The 15224-nt window shown below is 40.0% G+C and overlaps 1 protein-coding gene across 10 annotated transcripts in view; it reads right to left on the bottom strand.

The window, feature by feature from the left end:
* Positions 1-15224, bottom strand: part of CHD7 (chromodomain helicase DNA binding protein 7) — a 133804-nt gene that overhangs the window by 81676 nt on the left and 36904 nt on the right. For all 10 annotated transcript variants that reach the window (XM_058830303.1, XM_058830307.1, XM_058830302.1 and 7 more), the window contains one exon: positions 8405-10265. In XM_058830303.1, coding sequence (XP_058686286.1) covers positions 8405-10090 — 1686 coding nt within the window. In that variant the 5' untranslated portion in view covers positions 10091-10265. The remainder of the gene's footprint in view (positions 1-8404; positions 10266-15224) is intronic.

Genomic DNA, 15224 nt, shown 5'->3' with positions numbered 1-15224 from the left:
AATTCATTAACTGACACTGGAAGCATCTTCAATATGACACACCTAATGAAATTGTGCCAAGTTCTTTGGTAGAAAGGGGATGTTCTTTCACCTCTTCAATAACAAAATAGCTGCAAATACTTTAGTTGGAAAACAGCCCTACTTTTCCCAAAAAGAAAAGACTCCTGAAATCAAATCAGTCATTAATATTTGTGTGGAGTAAAAGACATTTTTGGAGAAGCTGGAATGCAGCTTGTTTGCCACTAATTCAATAAGGACAAAGTTTTCTACGACTACTTACAGAAGTTTTAATTTATCAAAATTTGAGGAAAAACTCAAGGGCTGGTTACTGAGGGCATGTGCTACAAAAACACAAGCTGTGTAAGAGTATTAAAGAGCCCAAAAGCTTGCTGCCAGAAGAAGAGGCAGTCCCCATTCTGCCTCAGCAAGCATTTCCACTCCTACACCACCAACTTGGGTGATCTTGTGGTTACACAATGGAGAGCTGCCAGGAACATGACCTGGCCAGATAAGCCTATTCACCAAATGATCAGGCAGGTTGATGCAAGGAAGCAGCAAAGTTTCTGTATCCCAGACCACAGTCACCTTCATCTACATGGAATTTTTTTTTTTTTTTTTTTATTTAAAGCTGATTAGATATTGGGAGTTACTGAGTTCACACAGCTGTGCTGGGAAGCTGTCAGTGGGCTATTTGCCCACAGCAGGGTGGCACAAAGGTACCCCCTGAAGCAGTGTGAAGAGCAGTAACAGGCACTACTGTACCAAATGGCTGTCTCTGGCAAGGGCTCAAGAGGCAGGTGACTCAAGCAGAGAGGTGGAGTGACTCCCTAAACTTCTCTGTCCCCATTTTAACACAGACCTTGGCCATTTCCTCTCTGTTCCTACTGTTCAGCACTGCTCTGTCAGATCAGCTCAGCCTTTCCCTGCCCCTTCTCTGATCACTGCTTCTTACTCTGCTCCTACCAGCTCCCCAGAAGCAGTTTCAACATCTTTAAACCACACTGGCAAACTTGCGAATATGTAAAAAGAATAGATGTACAAATAAATGCTCTAAGCACTCAATGGTATCAAACTTTGCTCTTTAGATACCAAACTTTACAACTCTCTTGGAAGTCTATAAATATTTACAGATAGCATCTCTAAAGAAAAAAAAAAAAAAACCAACCAATGTTTTGGGGTTTTTTCCCCCAAATCCAGACTATATTGCCACCAGAAAAATACATGTATCATCATACAATTAAAAGAACTGAAATCTGAAAATTCAAAAGTGAAAAGCACTGGCTTACTGAACTGAGGGAGAAAACAACTTCTATGGACAAAAGTTAAAAATTACACTTCAAAGTGATGGTATCCCATCATAGTGAGAATTGACACTACACAGTGTCAGTTTACTTCACAGAGGAAAAAAAAGAGAGAACACTTATGCAAGTTTGTGACACTTGCGTCCAAGATACAAGCAAGGGCAGGATAGCTTAAAATAAATGGATGCCTCAAATTCCATGAGAAAGAGCAGGACAGAATCCCAGGATCAGTAGTAAAAAGGTAGGGCATTATTTCTTCACCTGCAACTTGTTCCTTGTTAAGATTGCCACTGTATTTAATGAAATTTTAAAAATAAAAAAAAAAATTAAAAATCAAGATTTTCCTTTCATCTGGCCTGATTTTCCATCCTTGTGTCTGTAAGTCAATGATAATAAAGACATGAGCATTTTTATTATACTATCAACTTTCAATCATGAAAAAATGTGTCTCTGAAACAACAGATTTAAATTTGTTCAAATAAATATAAAGTAGGACATCTTCAACCATGGGAAAAGTAAGATAGCTGTTAAGTCCCACTGGAAGTGACCATCAGCAGCAGATAAGAACACAATACCAAAGTACTAAGTAAGCAGTATAAATTTAAATTTTTTTCTAGTTGGGTGACTCCTCAGAAAATGCTAATGATTTTAGGAAACAAAACATTCAGGTCACCAACATCTCATAGAAACTTTCAAAATACTCATGCTGAAGAACAAGCTGGGTAACTCTTAAACCTACAAATCACTATGCTGATGCAGACTTATGTTTTCATGCTAATGTTACAAGCTGGCTTTACCCAAAACTTCAGAGCAGATAATTTAATGGCACAAATTATTTTCATCAGAGTCAAATCATGGCACCTGAGGGAAAAAAGTATTCTTGAAGTAGCTTGTGCCTCCTCAACAGTAAAAAAGACCAAAACGTTCACAGCAAAACCACCTCAAAACTACATATCTTTGGCGCAAAGGCTTATTCACTGAAAAATCACTGCAAGTACTTTTTTTACAAAAGTACACATAGCCTTTTCAAGGATGGGGAAGAAATAAGTTTTGGATATGTTAATATTAACTGTTAGACTGGAATGTAACTGAGGAGTTTTAGAATATAGACTTTTGTTGGACACACTATTTCATAATAATTATTATATCCTTTGAGAGATCTGCATGGGAACTCGCTCACAGATGGATCAACTTATCAGTGTAACAGAAAATTCTACTCCACAGGGATGAAATAACTTCAACACTGCTGACTAAAGGTAGATTTTATGGACTTTTTTCTTTTAGTTGGAAAATTATGGTTAATTACATTGCTCAAATACAGGAATTCTTTAGAGCCTCCACAAAACACAGCAGAAACCTGTAAAGTTTTAAGAAAAAAATACTGCTATCAACATTTAATATGAATACAATGGATTTTTTTCCCTTCTTCTCTCTCATTACTATTCACAACTTCTTATTTTGCCTACATTTTCTCCATATATATTATATAAATACGAACACTCATGCTTATCTCTGCATAAAATAATATACAATTGTAGTTAATTAAAGTTCAGTTTAAAGTGAATTCTTAATTCCATTTAGTCTGGCAGCTTCAAAAATCTTGCCAACATACACTGGTTTGTTGATCTGTGCATACTTGAAAAACGAAACTAGAATTTCTAGGGGCAGGCAGCCATGAGACTTTGCTGAACATGCAGCATACAGAGTACCCCAAAAACCAGCTAGCAGTCATGTGAAATAGCCTCTGCATCAAAACAAAAAGTACCCAATAGTGTTTCTCGGGTTTTGTTTTTTAAATATATTGGACTTGTTCTACTAATCCACAGGAAAATGGTCAAAAAGTTAAAAACTTGAGAGATTAAAAAGCCAGCAGCTCTCTCTGGATATGTGGGAAATTGCTTATGAATATTATTTATGGGCATAATCCTAACTATTCAAAGTGGCATCATTTTCTACTATGTAAACTTACAGGAAACACTGAAAGATAATTCATATGAAAACAGTGGAGTCAGTCTCTTCTTACTACTCTTAGGCATTAAAACATCCATCCAGGAGATAATCAACTTCATTTTAGTGTGCCAGCAGAAACTGATTTAAGCTTTACTTTCTGCCAGGTTAGAATATTGCATCAAACAAATACAGCTGATTATAGTTTTCATTACTATCCCTTTCCATTCAGGTATATCCAAGTATAAATTAAACTGAGGCAGCAACACTGAGTTTGAAATTGCAGGAAGGGCCTGTGAAAGGGGTGACCCAGCTGGTGACTCAGCAGGACTTTCCCTGCCTCCTCCCCTGCAAGGGAGGGCAGGAAATTTCAAAAGAATGTGTTCATACCAAACACAGCTATGAGTTATGATTTAAAGCAAAGTCACATGCCCACAGATAATAAGGCCAGCAGAATAAACCTGGCAGTGAACCGGTAACACACACAAAATTAGCTCCTTCTCCAGCAGAACCTGGACACTGCAACCCAGAATCCTTCAACACTGTTGGTGCCCATTGTAGAGCTCTTCCATTTAGTCGGGCATGGAGTCTATACCATTCTTGTTTGTCCTTTAAATACTCCTGTGTTTGACTATAAATAACGTGGATTGCATTTGTGGAACATGATTAATGAACACGACTCGAAACTTCAGCCCACACAGTAGCTGTGGGTAAATAAGTTGTATGTAACAACACACCCAGGACAGCCTATTCTTGGAAAAAAAAACCCTCCTACACTTCCTCTATCACTAATAAAATGCTCTGAAAATAATGATATGTAAGAACAACTGCATAGCATTAGGCCTCCAAAGGCCTGTCTAACCTGATATCACCTATGATAAAGTGTGTGGAAGAGGACAAGAACCAGACATGCACACAGGAGATGCAGCCCAGTAACAAATTCTCAGTCACTTATGTATGGCATAGACCTGCTGAGCCAAAGGTGGTGCCTTTCTATTTATCAAATGATGATGCATTTTTATGTGCAACATCTCAGAGATCAGCATCTTAATATGCAGTTCTGAACTTACCACTTGACAACTTGCTGAACATCTAAAAAGAATTCAAGGAGAAAAAAACAGGTGACAAATAACCCTTACTTCACATTTATCCTCTTCATGCACCTGTATCACTTAAAATTTTAGAGGTTTTCACTGTCTCTCTCCTTCCTTCCCCCACTAAAATACCCCTGCTCCCCCCACCCCACACCATGATTTTCAAGTGCTGATGTATTTTCTGAGGCCTGAGGAAGGGACACAGAACTTCACAGCACTTGTCTCACCAACATGCCATATATACAGGTAATAATCTTTGTTTTGTTCTCTACTACTTTCATTTAAATTCCTACTGATTTATTTCTTTAACTGTTATAGCACATTTTCAGACAGCCATCTAACACCAACACCTGCTCCTAAGATGTTTTTGCCTGACAATTCACTGCCCAAGCACCACAGAAGCATAAAATCTTTTAGGTTGGAAATGACCTTTAAGATCATCAAGTCCAACTATAAACCCAGCACCATCAGGTCCACCACTAAAGCATGTCCCTAAGCATGTCCACATGTCACTAGGCACCACATCTGTACATCTTTCAAATACCTTCAGAGATGGCAACTTTATACCTTCCCAGGGCAGCCTGTTTCAATGCTTGATAACCCTTTCTGTGATGAAAATTTTCCTAATATCCAATCTAAACCTCCCCTGGCCATGTCTTGACTCACACAACTTAATGGCCAAGCAATTGGCTCTCCTATTATATTTCTAATTATTTTATTTCATTCTTATTATGTTCTTCACCACATCTGCATTTGGTACTCTGCTTTGGTTATATCAACAGCAGCAGCAAATTTTGCCATTTGGCTTTTCACTCTTCTCCAGATCATTTATCAGTATTTTGGAGAACACAAGCTCTCACGCCTAAAACAGATGCCTCCACTGTGAAAAAAGGCAAGCTACTCCTGCTCTCTGCTTTTCCACTTGGTGGATTGCTCTGCCACAGCAAAACCAGCCTCCCCACCCCATGGCCACCAGGCTCTTCCAAAAAGCTTTGGTGAAAAGTATTTCAAAGAAAGGCCTGACAAAGCAAGCATACTAACTGAACATCCCAACACTTCTCGTGGTTTTTATGGATCTATCAAACTCCACTGAAGCCAGCAACTCACTGCTAACACAGTCCTAATAACCATGTCTAGTTTTCAGCTATTAATCAAAACCAGATGAATTGTCAATCACCAGATTCATCTCACAGCCAAAATAATTTGCAGTTTTCCACATACAAAAAAAAAAAGAAGAAAAAGAAATAACAAGCTTTGGAATCAACACAGCAATTTCTTTCAACTTAAAAGCAGAAGAACTTCACTTTCCTTCCAACATATCAAAAACAAAACAGTAATTTGGTTAACCACAAGTATTACAGCCTTCCCATGATAAGGCTAGCTTCAAGTCACTGAAAAATAATTACTAAGATGGCTTCTGTTGATTTTAAAATTCATAGTGATTTCCATTTTCACTGACTATATTAATTTTGTTGATTCAATTTATACAAATAAAAACAAACCAGGCATTTAAATAACTGCTCTTCAGTGAACAGTTTTCTGCCTACTGACATGAAAGGAAAACCATGACACAAGAGAGCTACCAACTCTGTATTCAGGCTTAAGAGCAGGGGTTTCGCACATCTGCATTTTATCCCCAAGGGGTGGGGAGGGGTTAAGTTTTCGTTGATTTGAACAATACTCATTTCATCCAAACAGTTTTCAAGGGAGAAAAACCTGCCTGTTAAGAGTTTCATTATACAGTCAGGGCTCAAACTAATTACTTAATGGAAAGGTACGTGAACAGTAACTTTTACCAGATAAAAACTTAATAGAAATAAACTAACAGAGAAGTTACTTGGCTTGCTACAGCTGTCTGAATTACTGATTTTAATCAAATAACTGGAGTTATCATGTGGTTTTCCTCTAATTATTTAGTTTCAGCACTTACCTTTCTTCAAGCTATTCATTTGCAGTTCAGCACTCTGTAATAGGTTGAATAGCTCATTTAAGGGTTGAACTGTCTGTGTTTAACCTCTTCACTGATTAAAGGGAAACAAATGTCCCAAGAATGTTTAACAAGCTTGTGCATTTTACGAGTAAACTTCCTTCTTCTAAACCACCTTTTAATGCCAGAAATAGGCTTACTGGATGGTCAGATGAAAATGAGGAATTAATGTTGGTGAAGAACACCACTGCTTTAAGTTACAGTCCACCTCAAGTATTTCATCCCACATCCCCACCATCACCAGTTATGAAAGATCCAAGTGACCTTGGTTTTTGTTGCCTTACTGTCTTAAAAGTTTTATGTTACCATTTCTACAATTTTCTTTCAAGTTTTTTTCTGCTAGATGCTCCAGCTCTCCTCTTCAGAGTAAAAAATGTGTCTTGTACTTTTTCTCATTCCAACCATTTCTGTACTGATTCCTCTGTGCTGTCATTACCCTCTTCCCAAATACCTTCTCATTCTCTTCATTTTTTCCTGTAGTCTTGAGTTCTCTCCTTTACATCCTGCTTACCCACACAGTTGTTAACAGGAGGCACTGGCAAGAGCTGCTCCCTCAGACAGGAACACACAACTCCACGTGCACGCAAAAACTGTAATTTAACTTCTCCAGACAAAGTCTATGCATGGAGATGCAGAGAAAGGAAGGGCCAACACAGGCATCTAAAATTTCAAGCCAAATTCGAGGTAGGTAGGGAAGAGAAAGATAGTGTTGAAGAAGTCCTTTGCCTCATCAAGAGAGCTTCCTCCTCCCTTAGAGAAAGACAGTGCACTTTTCCCCTTGCCCAGCTTAGTCCCTGATCTCCCCCGCAGGGTTTCCCCACCTCCTCCTCTCATCCGCGGGGAATGTGGAAGCCTGTCCCAGCTGCTGAGCTGCTCCATCTACCACTCCTTGTCAGCTGCCTCTCCGCAGCGCATACATCTGATTCCCAGAGCCGGCTCACGCTGTGAGGAGCAGCAAACAGGAGCAGCCGGCAGGCAGCAGCGGAGGGGACGGCTGAGCAGCTGCTTTGCGCGCAGGCCCGGGACACTGCCTAGGACAGCTGTTTTTATGATTTATTAAGCGTATTGTAGCATCGCGTCATTACTACTGCATTCCAACAATTGTCTCCAAGTATTTATGGGCAGAGCTACTTGGCATTAATTACTGACTGATTGGAAAAAAAAATAAAATCAGTAAACTTTTGATACCTTGACCACTAATTCTCAACTGGTACCAAAACCTCTTGAATTCAGACTGACCAAGTCAAAGGCAAACAACAGCAAATGTGAAGATTTTGAAGAGCACTTTTGCAGCTGAAGCTTAACATACTAGCATGTAGCCAAACCTGTTAAGCTACAGAGGATCAAGATGTTTTACCATTTTTAGCTTTTAATTGAAAAATGACATGGAAGCAATACATGGCCATCAAAACCTGGCAGATCAGAACCTCAGTAAAATAAAACTTGTATTCTATTTAGCACTTCATTTGAGCCTTGGAAGATTTAATTTCAGACTGATTCACGTTGTTGTCTTCTCCTTGCATAAACTGTTTCCCCATCACTTCTCAGTTTCATTACTTAGTGCTAAGCTGAAGAAAGTCATGCCAGATTTTTTTTTCCACATGTAACAATTTCAACTTTAATTTAAAACCACAGAACATTCCCTTAGGATTAAAAAAAAAACCAAAACAAAAACCACCTTGGTTTGGCCAAAGCAAACACATTGTAACACACACTTCTTTCTCCAAGTTGCAAATACAGAAATTTAATAGTTTAAATGACAATTCTCACACGTGCTTTCCACCTTTTCCCCAAAGGAACCAACGTGAAAAAAACAGTACGTATTCAGTCTGTCCTGTTGTTGTATCACCTTTTGGTCTATCCATAATGTTATTATATAAAAATTACAGTAAGGATGTTAGAAAGATACCTGAACCTCATTTTACCTTCAGCCTCTGTATACCAAAAAAGCCACGTGACCAGTAACAAACAAGGGAGTTGAACAGGGGCAATCATTTGGAAACCATAGTTCATGTGTATCCTGAAAGGCATTTACAGTAATTTAAAACATTTTCTACTAATTGGAAGTAGCTTACCTGAAGGACAGGCACTTTTTGTGGTGTGTTTTGTGGTGACTGGTGAAGCTGTGCCCAAGGCTGATGATGAGGATGTGGGGGTGGTGAAGATTGATGATGTATCCCTGGATGAGGCTGCATGGGAGGACAGGTTGGCATTTGCTGTTGAAAAGACTGCTGTTGACTAGGAAGCTGCTGGCCAGATATTAGTCGCTCTTGTATTGCTTGTGGATCTGCAAGGCCAACACCTGGACAACCATTTGGTCTCATGTGCCCACCCATCTCCCGTGGTGCTGAAGACATACCCATAAACGGACGATTCTGTTGCATGTTTCTGGGGCCCATATTCCTTTGTCCAATTCCCATGGCACCAGGGGGCTGGTGTGATGGCTGAGGATGGGGTATATTTGGGTAACTGCCAACTTCCATTGGTATTCCAGCACTACCAGGTCTAACCTGTGGAGGAGGTGTACCTGCTGGATTACTCATTGCTTTCATAGGTGACATGGGAGGTGGAGAGGCATAAGTTCCCTGAGGCTGTGAAGGGTGCATAGTTTGCGTGTTCATTTGGTTAAGTGAGCCACTAGGGTGGATGGGCTGCTGGTGCATTAGTCCTTGACCACTGTTTGATGGAAATCCGACAGCATTTGGGTATCTTGGTACAGATTGATTCATTGGAGTGTTATTTGTAAGGCCTAAATTCTGATTCATCCCTGTATTATTAACTAATCCCTGATTAAGGTTACTGTAAGGATATCGAGAATACTGCCCTGAGTTGTTTATAGTAGGTGAGGGTACCGTCTGGCTCCGAGAACTAAAATTAAGTGTTTGCGGCCTAACAGCACCCTGCTGGGGAGGATTAGGGGAGAATCTGGGACTGTGGGCTACTGATTCCCCATGGAGAGCAGTAGGGGGATGGTGGTGAAATTGCTGGACTGAGTGTCGCAAAGAAGGTGCCATACTGGGATTCTGTTGGGGCACATGAGACAAGTGGCCAGGTCCTGAGGTGGCAATGAAAGGGTTTCCCTGATTGAGGCCTTCTTGGCCTTGAGAAAACTGGTTCATCCTCTGCTGCTGCGGCTGACCATGCTGCTGCATTGAAAAATCACCACGAGCCATGTAGTTTCCCATCTGCTGCATGTGCTGAGGATGGCCCTGCCCAGGGGGTCCGGAGGGTGCCTGTGGCGGCTGTGTGGGTTGCGGCTGCTGCTGCTGCTGTTGCTGCTGGTATGGTGCTCTTATCTGGTCTGGCACTTGAACTGCCCGTGGTCCCCACATGGAGCCACTGTCTACAAAGGGTTGCCCATGTCTTTCGTTCTGCATGCCGGGATAGACTCCCATCTGACCACCAGCACCACTGCTGTGAGGAACCTGAGGAACTGGAGGGTTGTGATACTGCGAATGAGGAGACGCGATACCATTCCCAGGGGCATTGCTTATCATCCTGTTCGGCTGATCCATCAGGTGCATTTTCTGCTGTTCATATTGATTATAGTGATCAAAATGGGTCAACTTGGCTTGGTTTTGATTTGCAGGAGGATGATGAAGAGATGACTGTAAAGCGGGAAATCCTTGATCCATGGGCATTTGCTGACCCATAGGATTCACTGTATTTTCAGGATATCCACATTCTCCAAGACCTTCCAACCCTTCACTGAAGATATTCCCATCTTCTCCAAACAGACTCATCATTCCTGGATCTGCCATCTTTTTTCAGCACACAGCTCCTTGGAGCTACAACCAGAATGTTAGTCTGTGCTTCACCTCAGTGAGGTGTTTTGTCCTCAAAGCCTTTAATCCTCAACTAATCTCCTTCATGTCATTCCATATTTCCTTAATTCTTTTGGACCATGCAGTGTCAGGCAAAGTCTGGTTACTGCTCCTAGAAAAAGCAGGGGAAGGGGGAAGAAAGAGAAGAAGATATTGAAATAAATAACATCAGGCAACATAATGAAAACATTCTTGACTGTTTTTTTAAATGCTAGCAGTTTCAGCCCCCTGAAATACATCTTTAAAATCTATTTCACATTACGAAGGATTCATTAGCTTTATCCAAAGATTTATTATGATAGAGAGTTAGGAAGCAAGCAAAACACTAGCCTCAACCTTAAATTAATCCATTCACTACACTTCCTAGTGCTCCTTTCTTGGGTGGAACAGAACAAAAGAACACAACACGCAGCAGCAGCAGCTGCCACAGCAGGTAGGCAGATGTATGAATATAGCCGAGCAGCCCATCTGCTGAACTAAAGCCCTGAAAACGTTCTAGTTACCAACAGCATGCCCTTAACCTTATTCCCTTGAGCTGTGTAATCAGATGAGCAAGCAGAAGCACCAGGTCCTACGATGAACTAAAGTTAGCTATAGGCACAACAGATTTTTCAGATGTGTACAGGGATGACCCACTAAATACAGACCAAACTCCAAGACTTAGCCTTTAGGAAGGGAATTTTTTTTCTTTTTTTTAAACACACAGCTTATCTTAATTTAATGAATTTGTAAACTGAAAGACACAATGCTTCTTCCCACTTCAGCAAAACTATGTGCTCAGTTTTTGTAAGAAAATCAAATTTAAAAGCTTCATCATATGATAGGGTGGATTTCTCAAACAGGAGTTCATTACTCATCTCCAGGTAACCATGCTACTACTGCAACTACAGCACTTTGGAAGACCACACTTAAGTTTTGTTGTCTCCAGAACTTGAATACTTATTCAAGAGAATTAGTGATGGCAAAAAGACTTAACAGAAGGCTAAGCTAACAAGGTACACTTTGGACTTGGGAAATAAAAAGCAAAAAGCAACAACAGAGTAACAGAGCAGATTCAGAAAAATTCTCATTCAGGTTTTCCACAGGGAAGACAGGCCTATTCTGAAATGTGTTCACCATCCTCTTCACACAAGAACTCCAAAGATTTGTTTGGATCCGTTTTTTTATTAACTGAGGCAGTCTAATGCTGTCTTCTCTTAAAATTAGAATTTTAAACACTATGTCTTACATGCAAAATAAACTTTAAGACAATAGTCAAGGGAGCCCATATGCTTAGCAAGTAAAACCATTTTTGCATCTTGGTTGTAATTCAGTGGTGACTCTACTTGCAGATACCAACTGCCCTTAACCAGCAATCCAAGTAAAGAAGATTTACAAGTTTATGCTTTTAAATCTTGCATTCCGTTGTGGAGGAGAGATGCTTTCAGTCACTTTGGACGCAAAATGCCAGGCCAGACTGTTTGACTGAAGGTGATTTGTCCCAGACAAGTTTTAGGTAGAAAATATCAGCACATTTATTACCCTTCCCCTAGCCACTGTCAAGAGGACCTTCTACAGCATGAAGCAGAGGGCAAGAGGAAAGGCACAAGCATTTATCACTCCTCTTAAAATAGCATTTGAATGTCACCTTTAAAACCACACTCTTAAATCTCTTTAGTGCTCGGCTGGGATATTAACACTTCCTAAATCATTTGGAGGTAAACTCCTATGAGCCATCTTCATATCTCTAATATCTATTTGGTTTTATTTCATTTCCATTATTAGGCAGAAACCATATGGAATATTTATCTCATTCAGTTTATTAGGGGACACCATAAGGAAGTTTCAATAAGGTGAGAAGAAACCTCCTTCACCAAAAGAACCTTTTGCTATTAGACTGCTCCAGAGCAGACTGCAGTTGTGGTGAAGATCCCTGATTGCTCAAGGACTTCTGGCACTGCGACTACTGATGCTCACTGCCATCAGGAGCTGTTAAAGCTGGGCATCAGTGTGCACTGAGAGTCTCCATCTAACAGAACAGTCTCTATGCCTGGAAATGCTAAAAGGCAGAGCACACAGACATTGTTAGCTCCCAACCACTGATGTAATCTGGGTAATATCAAACTGGAGCCGAGTAGATCTCACCCACCACAAACAGAAACAGCCACACAGTTACGAAAGTGTAAGAATTTCCACTCATTTTATTATATAAATCATGCCTACTAAAAGAACCATTTTTTAAGACAAGCAGGCTCTACTCTCCTGAAGCACTAATGAAATTTTATAACAGGCTAATAGAGCTTTCTTCTCTCCAGAAATAAGGTTACAAGCATCAAGCATCCATTTGAATCTGCTTTGTTTACTGTTTTTCATCTGACAAGCTTCCAATAAAATTCAGGCCAGTCAGCCACTGATAACAGTCAACATTAGCTCACAGTAGCTTGGATATGCTCCTATACCCAGAGAACCAAATTATAATAGGGTAACAGTTTTGTTTTACTAAACACACATTGTTTCTGTTCAGCTTACACCATCCCAATTTGCAGGTTGGGGCTAAGTACTGCCCCTTACAATGCAGGAGATGTGCTAGGGAACCTAGCACTTGCCTGGCTTCCTGAGCACACACTCTTTCAAAAGAAAACTAACCTTTATGATGAAGTTTGCAAACAAACAAATCCATCATCTAAATTAAGAGCAAAAATGCTCTTTGCCATTGCGTGATTTTAGATCTGCTTTTTTATCTGAGGATGAATCAACTTCATGTTTGAGCTCTGGATGCTAAAGTTACTACGTCTGAAACACAGCATAAGGCCACAGTAAAGAAGACGTCTCAAATTTTAGGAGTATTTCTTCAGATTTAAGTCCAGTCTCAAATTTAATGACCACAGCCCTTAACAGTCTGTTGTGGTCTCTCCAAACCTTATTCTACTTTCCGCAATAAAAGTCACACCTCTGATGTGATATATGGCTAACAGCAGCTGTTGAAGCATGAAAGACAGTAGCAGCTACAGCCTGATCAAAACAAATTAACCAATGTTTTGATAAGGAAACAGTCAATACTGGAATTACCTACTAACCTCTCAGCCTTCTATTATAACAGGGTAGACATCTAGGTAGTTAAGCAAGTCACAAGAGTCACAACCTTATTTTAAGTTGCAACTATGCCTGCTTCCTTTCAAAACAAAAGAAAGCCAACACACAAATAAAAGTAGAACCTGCATAAAGCAATAATTCTAGTTAAAATACTCATTCAGCACCACTGTTCACTTCCCCATAAATGCAGACCTACTAATAGCAAGACTAACCATTACAAACTGAGCTTACTGTCATTTTCTTATGAAATAGTTTAAAATAAGGGATGACACATCTTCTCTGCATTCCTGCAACTTAAAACCAATGTACACAGAAGCAGTGACTGTTTCTTGGGTACAAAGGGAAGATTATCTGAATCCTTAGAAAGGTGGATAGTTGAAATGAAGTATGAATGTATAAAAAGACAGTGAATTTTTTTTTATTGCCATCTTAAACTACACAGGTTCTGCTATAAAATTCTATCACTTTTCTGTTCGTGAACATGAAAGATGGCTCCAAGAACAGTGACCTAAAGAGTCAATGAATATATTTTGTTAAGGCTGCCTAGACAGCCTGTTTCTCTTCAAAGCAGTGGTGCGATCCCAACCACCAGGACACAGTCAATTGCTTAACAACCTTGTTGTCTCAACAAAGCTTACATTTACTCCAGTTTGCAACATTTCAGTCTTAAACAGCTAGATCTCAAATTGAAGTAGTAGTTAACCATTGTCCAGCTTAATATTCCAAAGCTGCATGCACTCAGTTGTCTTCAGCAGTTTCCCGCTTTTACAAGTTGAACAAAACTGGCTGCTGCATACACTTAACTTATCTAAGGCTGCAGACACTAAAAACCTGAACTTCATTAGTCTTGCTCCCAAAGCAGCAGATCCAGGCAGTCAAGACCAGGAAGCAGCAAGGGCACCACACAGATGCCTACACCCTTCACACCATCCTCACATTCTGCCATTCAAAAGAACATTTTGTAAATCAACAGGTTCCTTGATTCAGCTAACAAGCCTTTCATAGAAGAAATTCAGCAGAATTTGGCCATGCAGCAAATAAACTGAATAAACAGAAGGTGAGAAGACAACTAATACTGACTGCTCCAAGCTCAAAATGACATGTGTCATGCAGAGTTATATTTTTACAGCTATTAGTTGATACCACTGACAAAACTCTGAAGTACTTGACAGACACAAACAAACCGGTTACTCACATAATGGAAATATGCCCTTACATACAATGCAATAAACACCACAAATACCATGCTATTTTGAAGAAATAGGCTAAAAAGACCTCTTGTGCTAAAAAACAACACCATGCCAAAGGTCATTTTGAGACCAGAGCCTCAAAATGTAGGATTAAACATTACGCTACTAAATCTGCATTTAAACATTGCACATTTAAACTGCTTTTCAAAACTGCTAAGCTCCTGCTGGCTGTTAGGGGTAGTAATTTAAGCATTTGCTGCATGGAAGGACATGACATAAATGACAGCAATGAAAGTCACATTCTTATTTTCCTCACAAAGTTGAACGAAAACATTCACCAGAAACTTCATAAACACATGTAACACCATGACAACATAGAAAAAGTCACGACAAGACATTCAAATTGGGCAAGATGGCTGGTGAGGCTTCTACATTTCACCTCATTCACCTACTGAGCACACAGCACTGCTGATGCCAGGACAGTTATGCAAGTGCCTGACCATGTCTGTGGGAAGCATGCCTTGTCTCCTACGTGCTTAATGCCTACTTTTCATTGCTGTCACACGCCACGCATGGTACGTTCCTCCTGCATACAGATTAGCCAAAATATAAGACCAGACCTGTAAAGTGATTGCAACATAATTTCTGACTGCAGCTTCCAAAGAAACTTGGTTTCCTGAATGCCTGAAGACTTTTTTTTTTTAAATTCACTTAGAATGCTTTCCTACTATACACTTCACACAGCACAGCTGTGTTAAAAATTAAGTCCGTATAGTTCAGACATCAAAGGATGGCAGGAATCTCGTTCC

Source organism: Poecile atricapillus, chromosome 2 (genome assembly GCF_030490865.1).
Source record: "Poecile atricapillus isolate bPoeAtr1 chromosome 2, bPoeAtr1.hap1, whole genome shotgun sequence".
Classification (NCBI taxonomy): Eukaryota; Metazoa; Chordata; class Aves; order Passeriformes; family Paridae; genus Poecile; species Poecile atricapillus.
The sequence above is the reverse complement of the archived record's forward strand: the minus strand, read 5'-3'. Positions and strand labels throughout refer to the sequence as shown.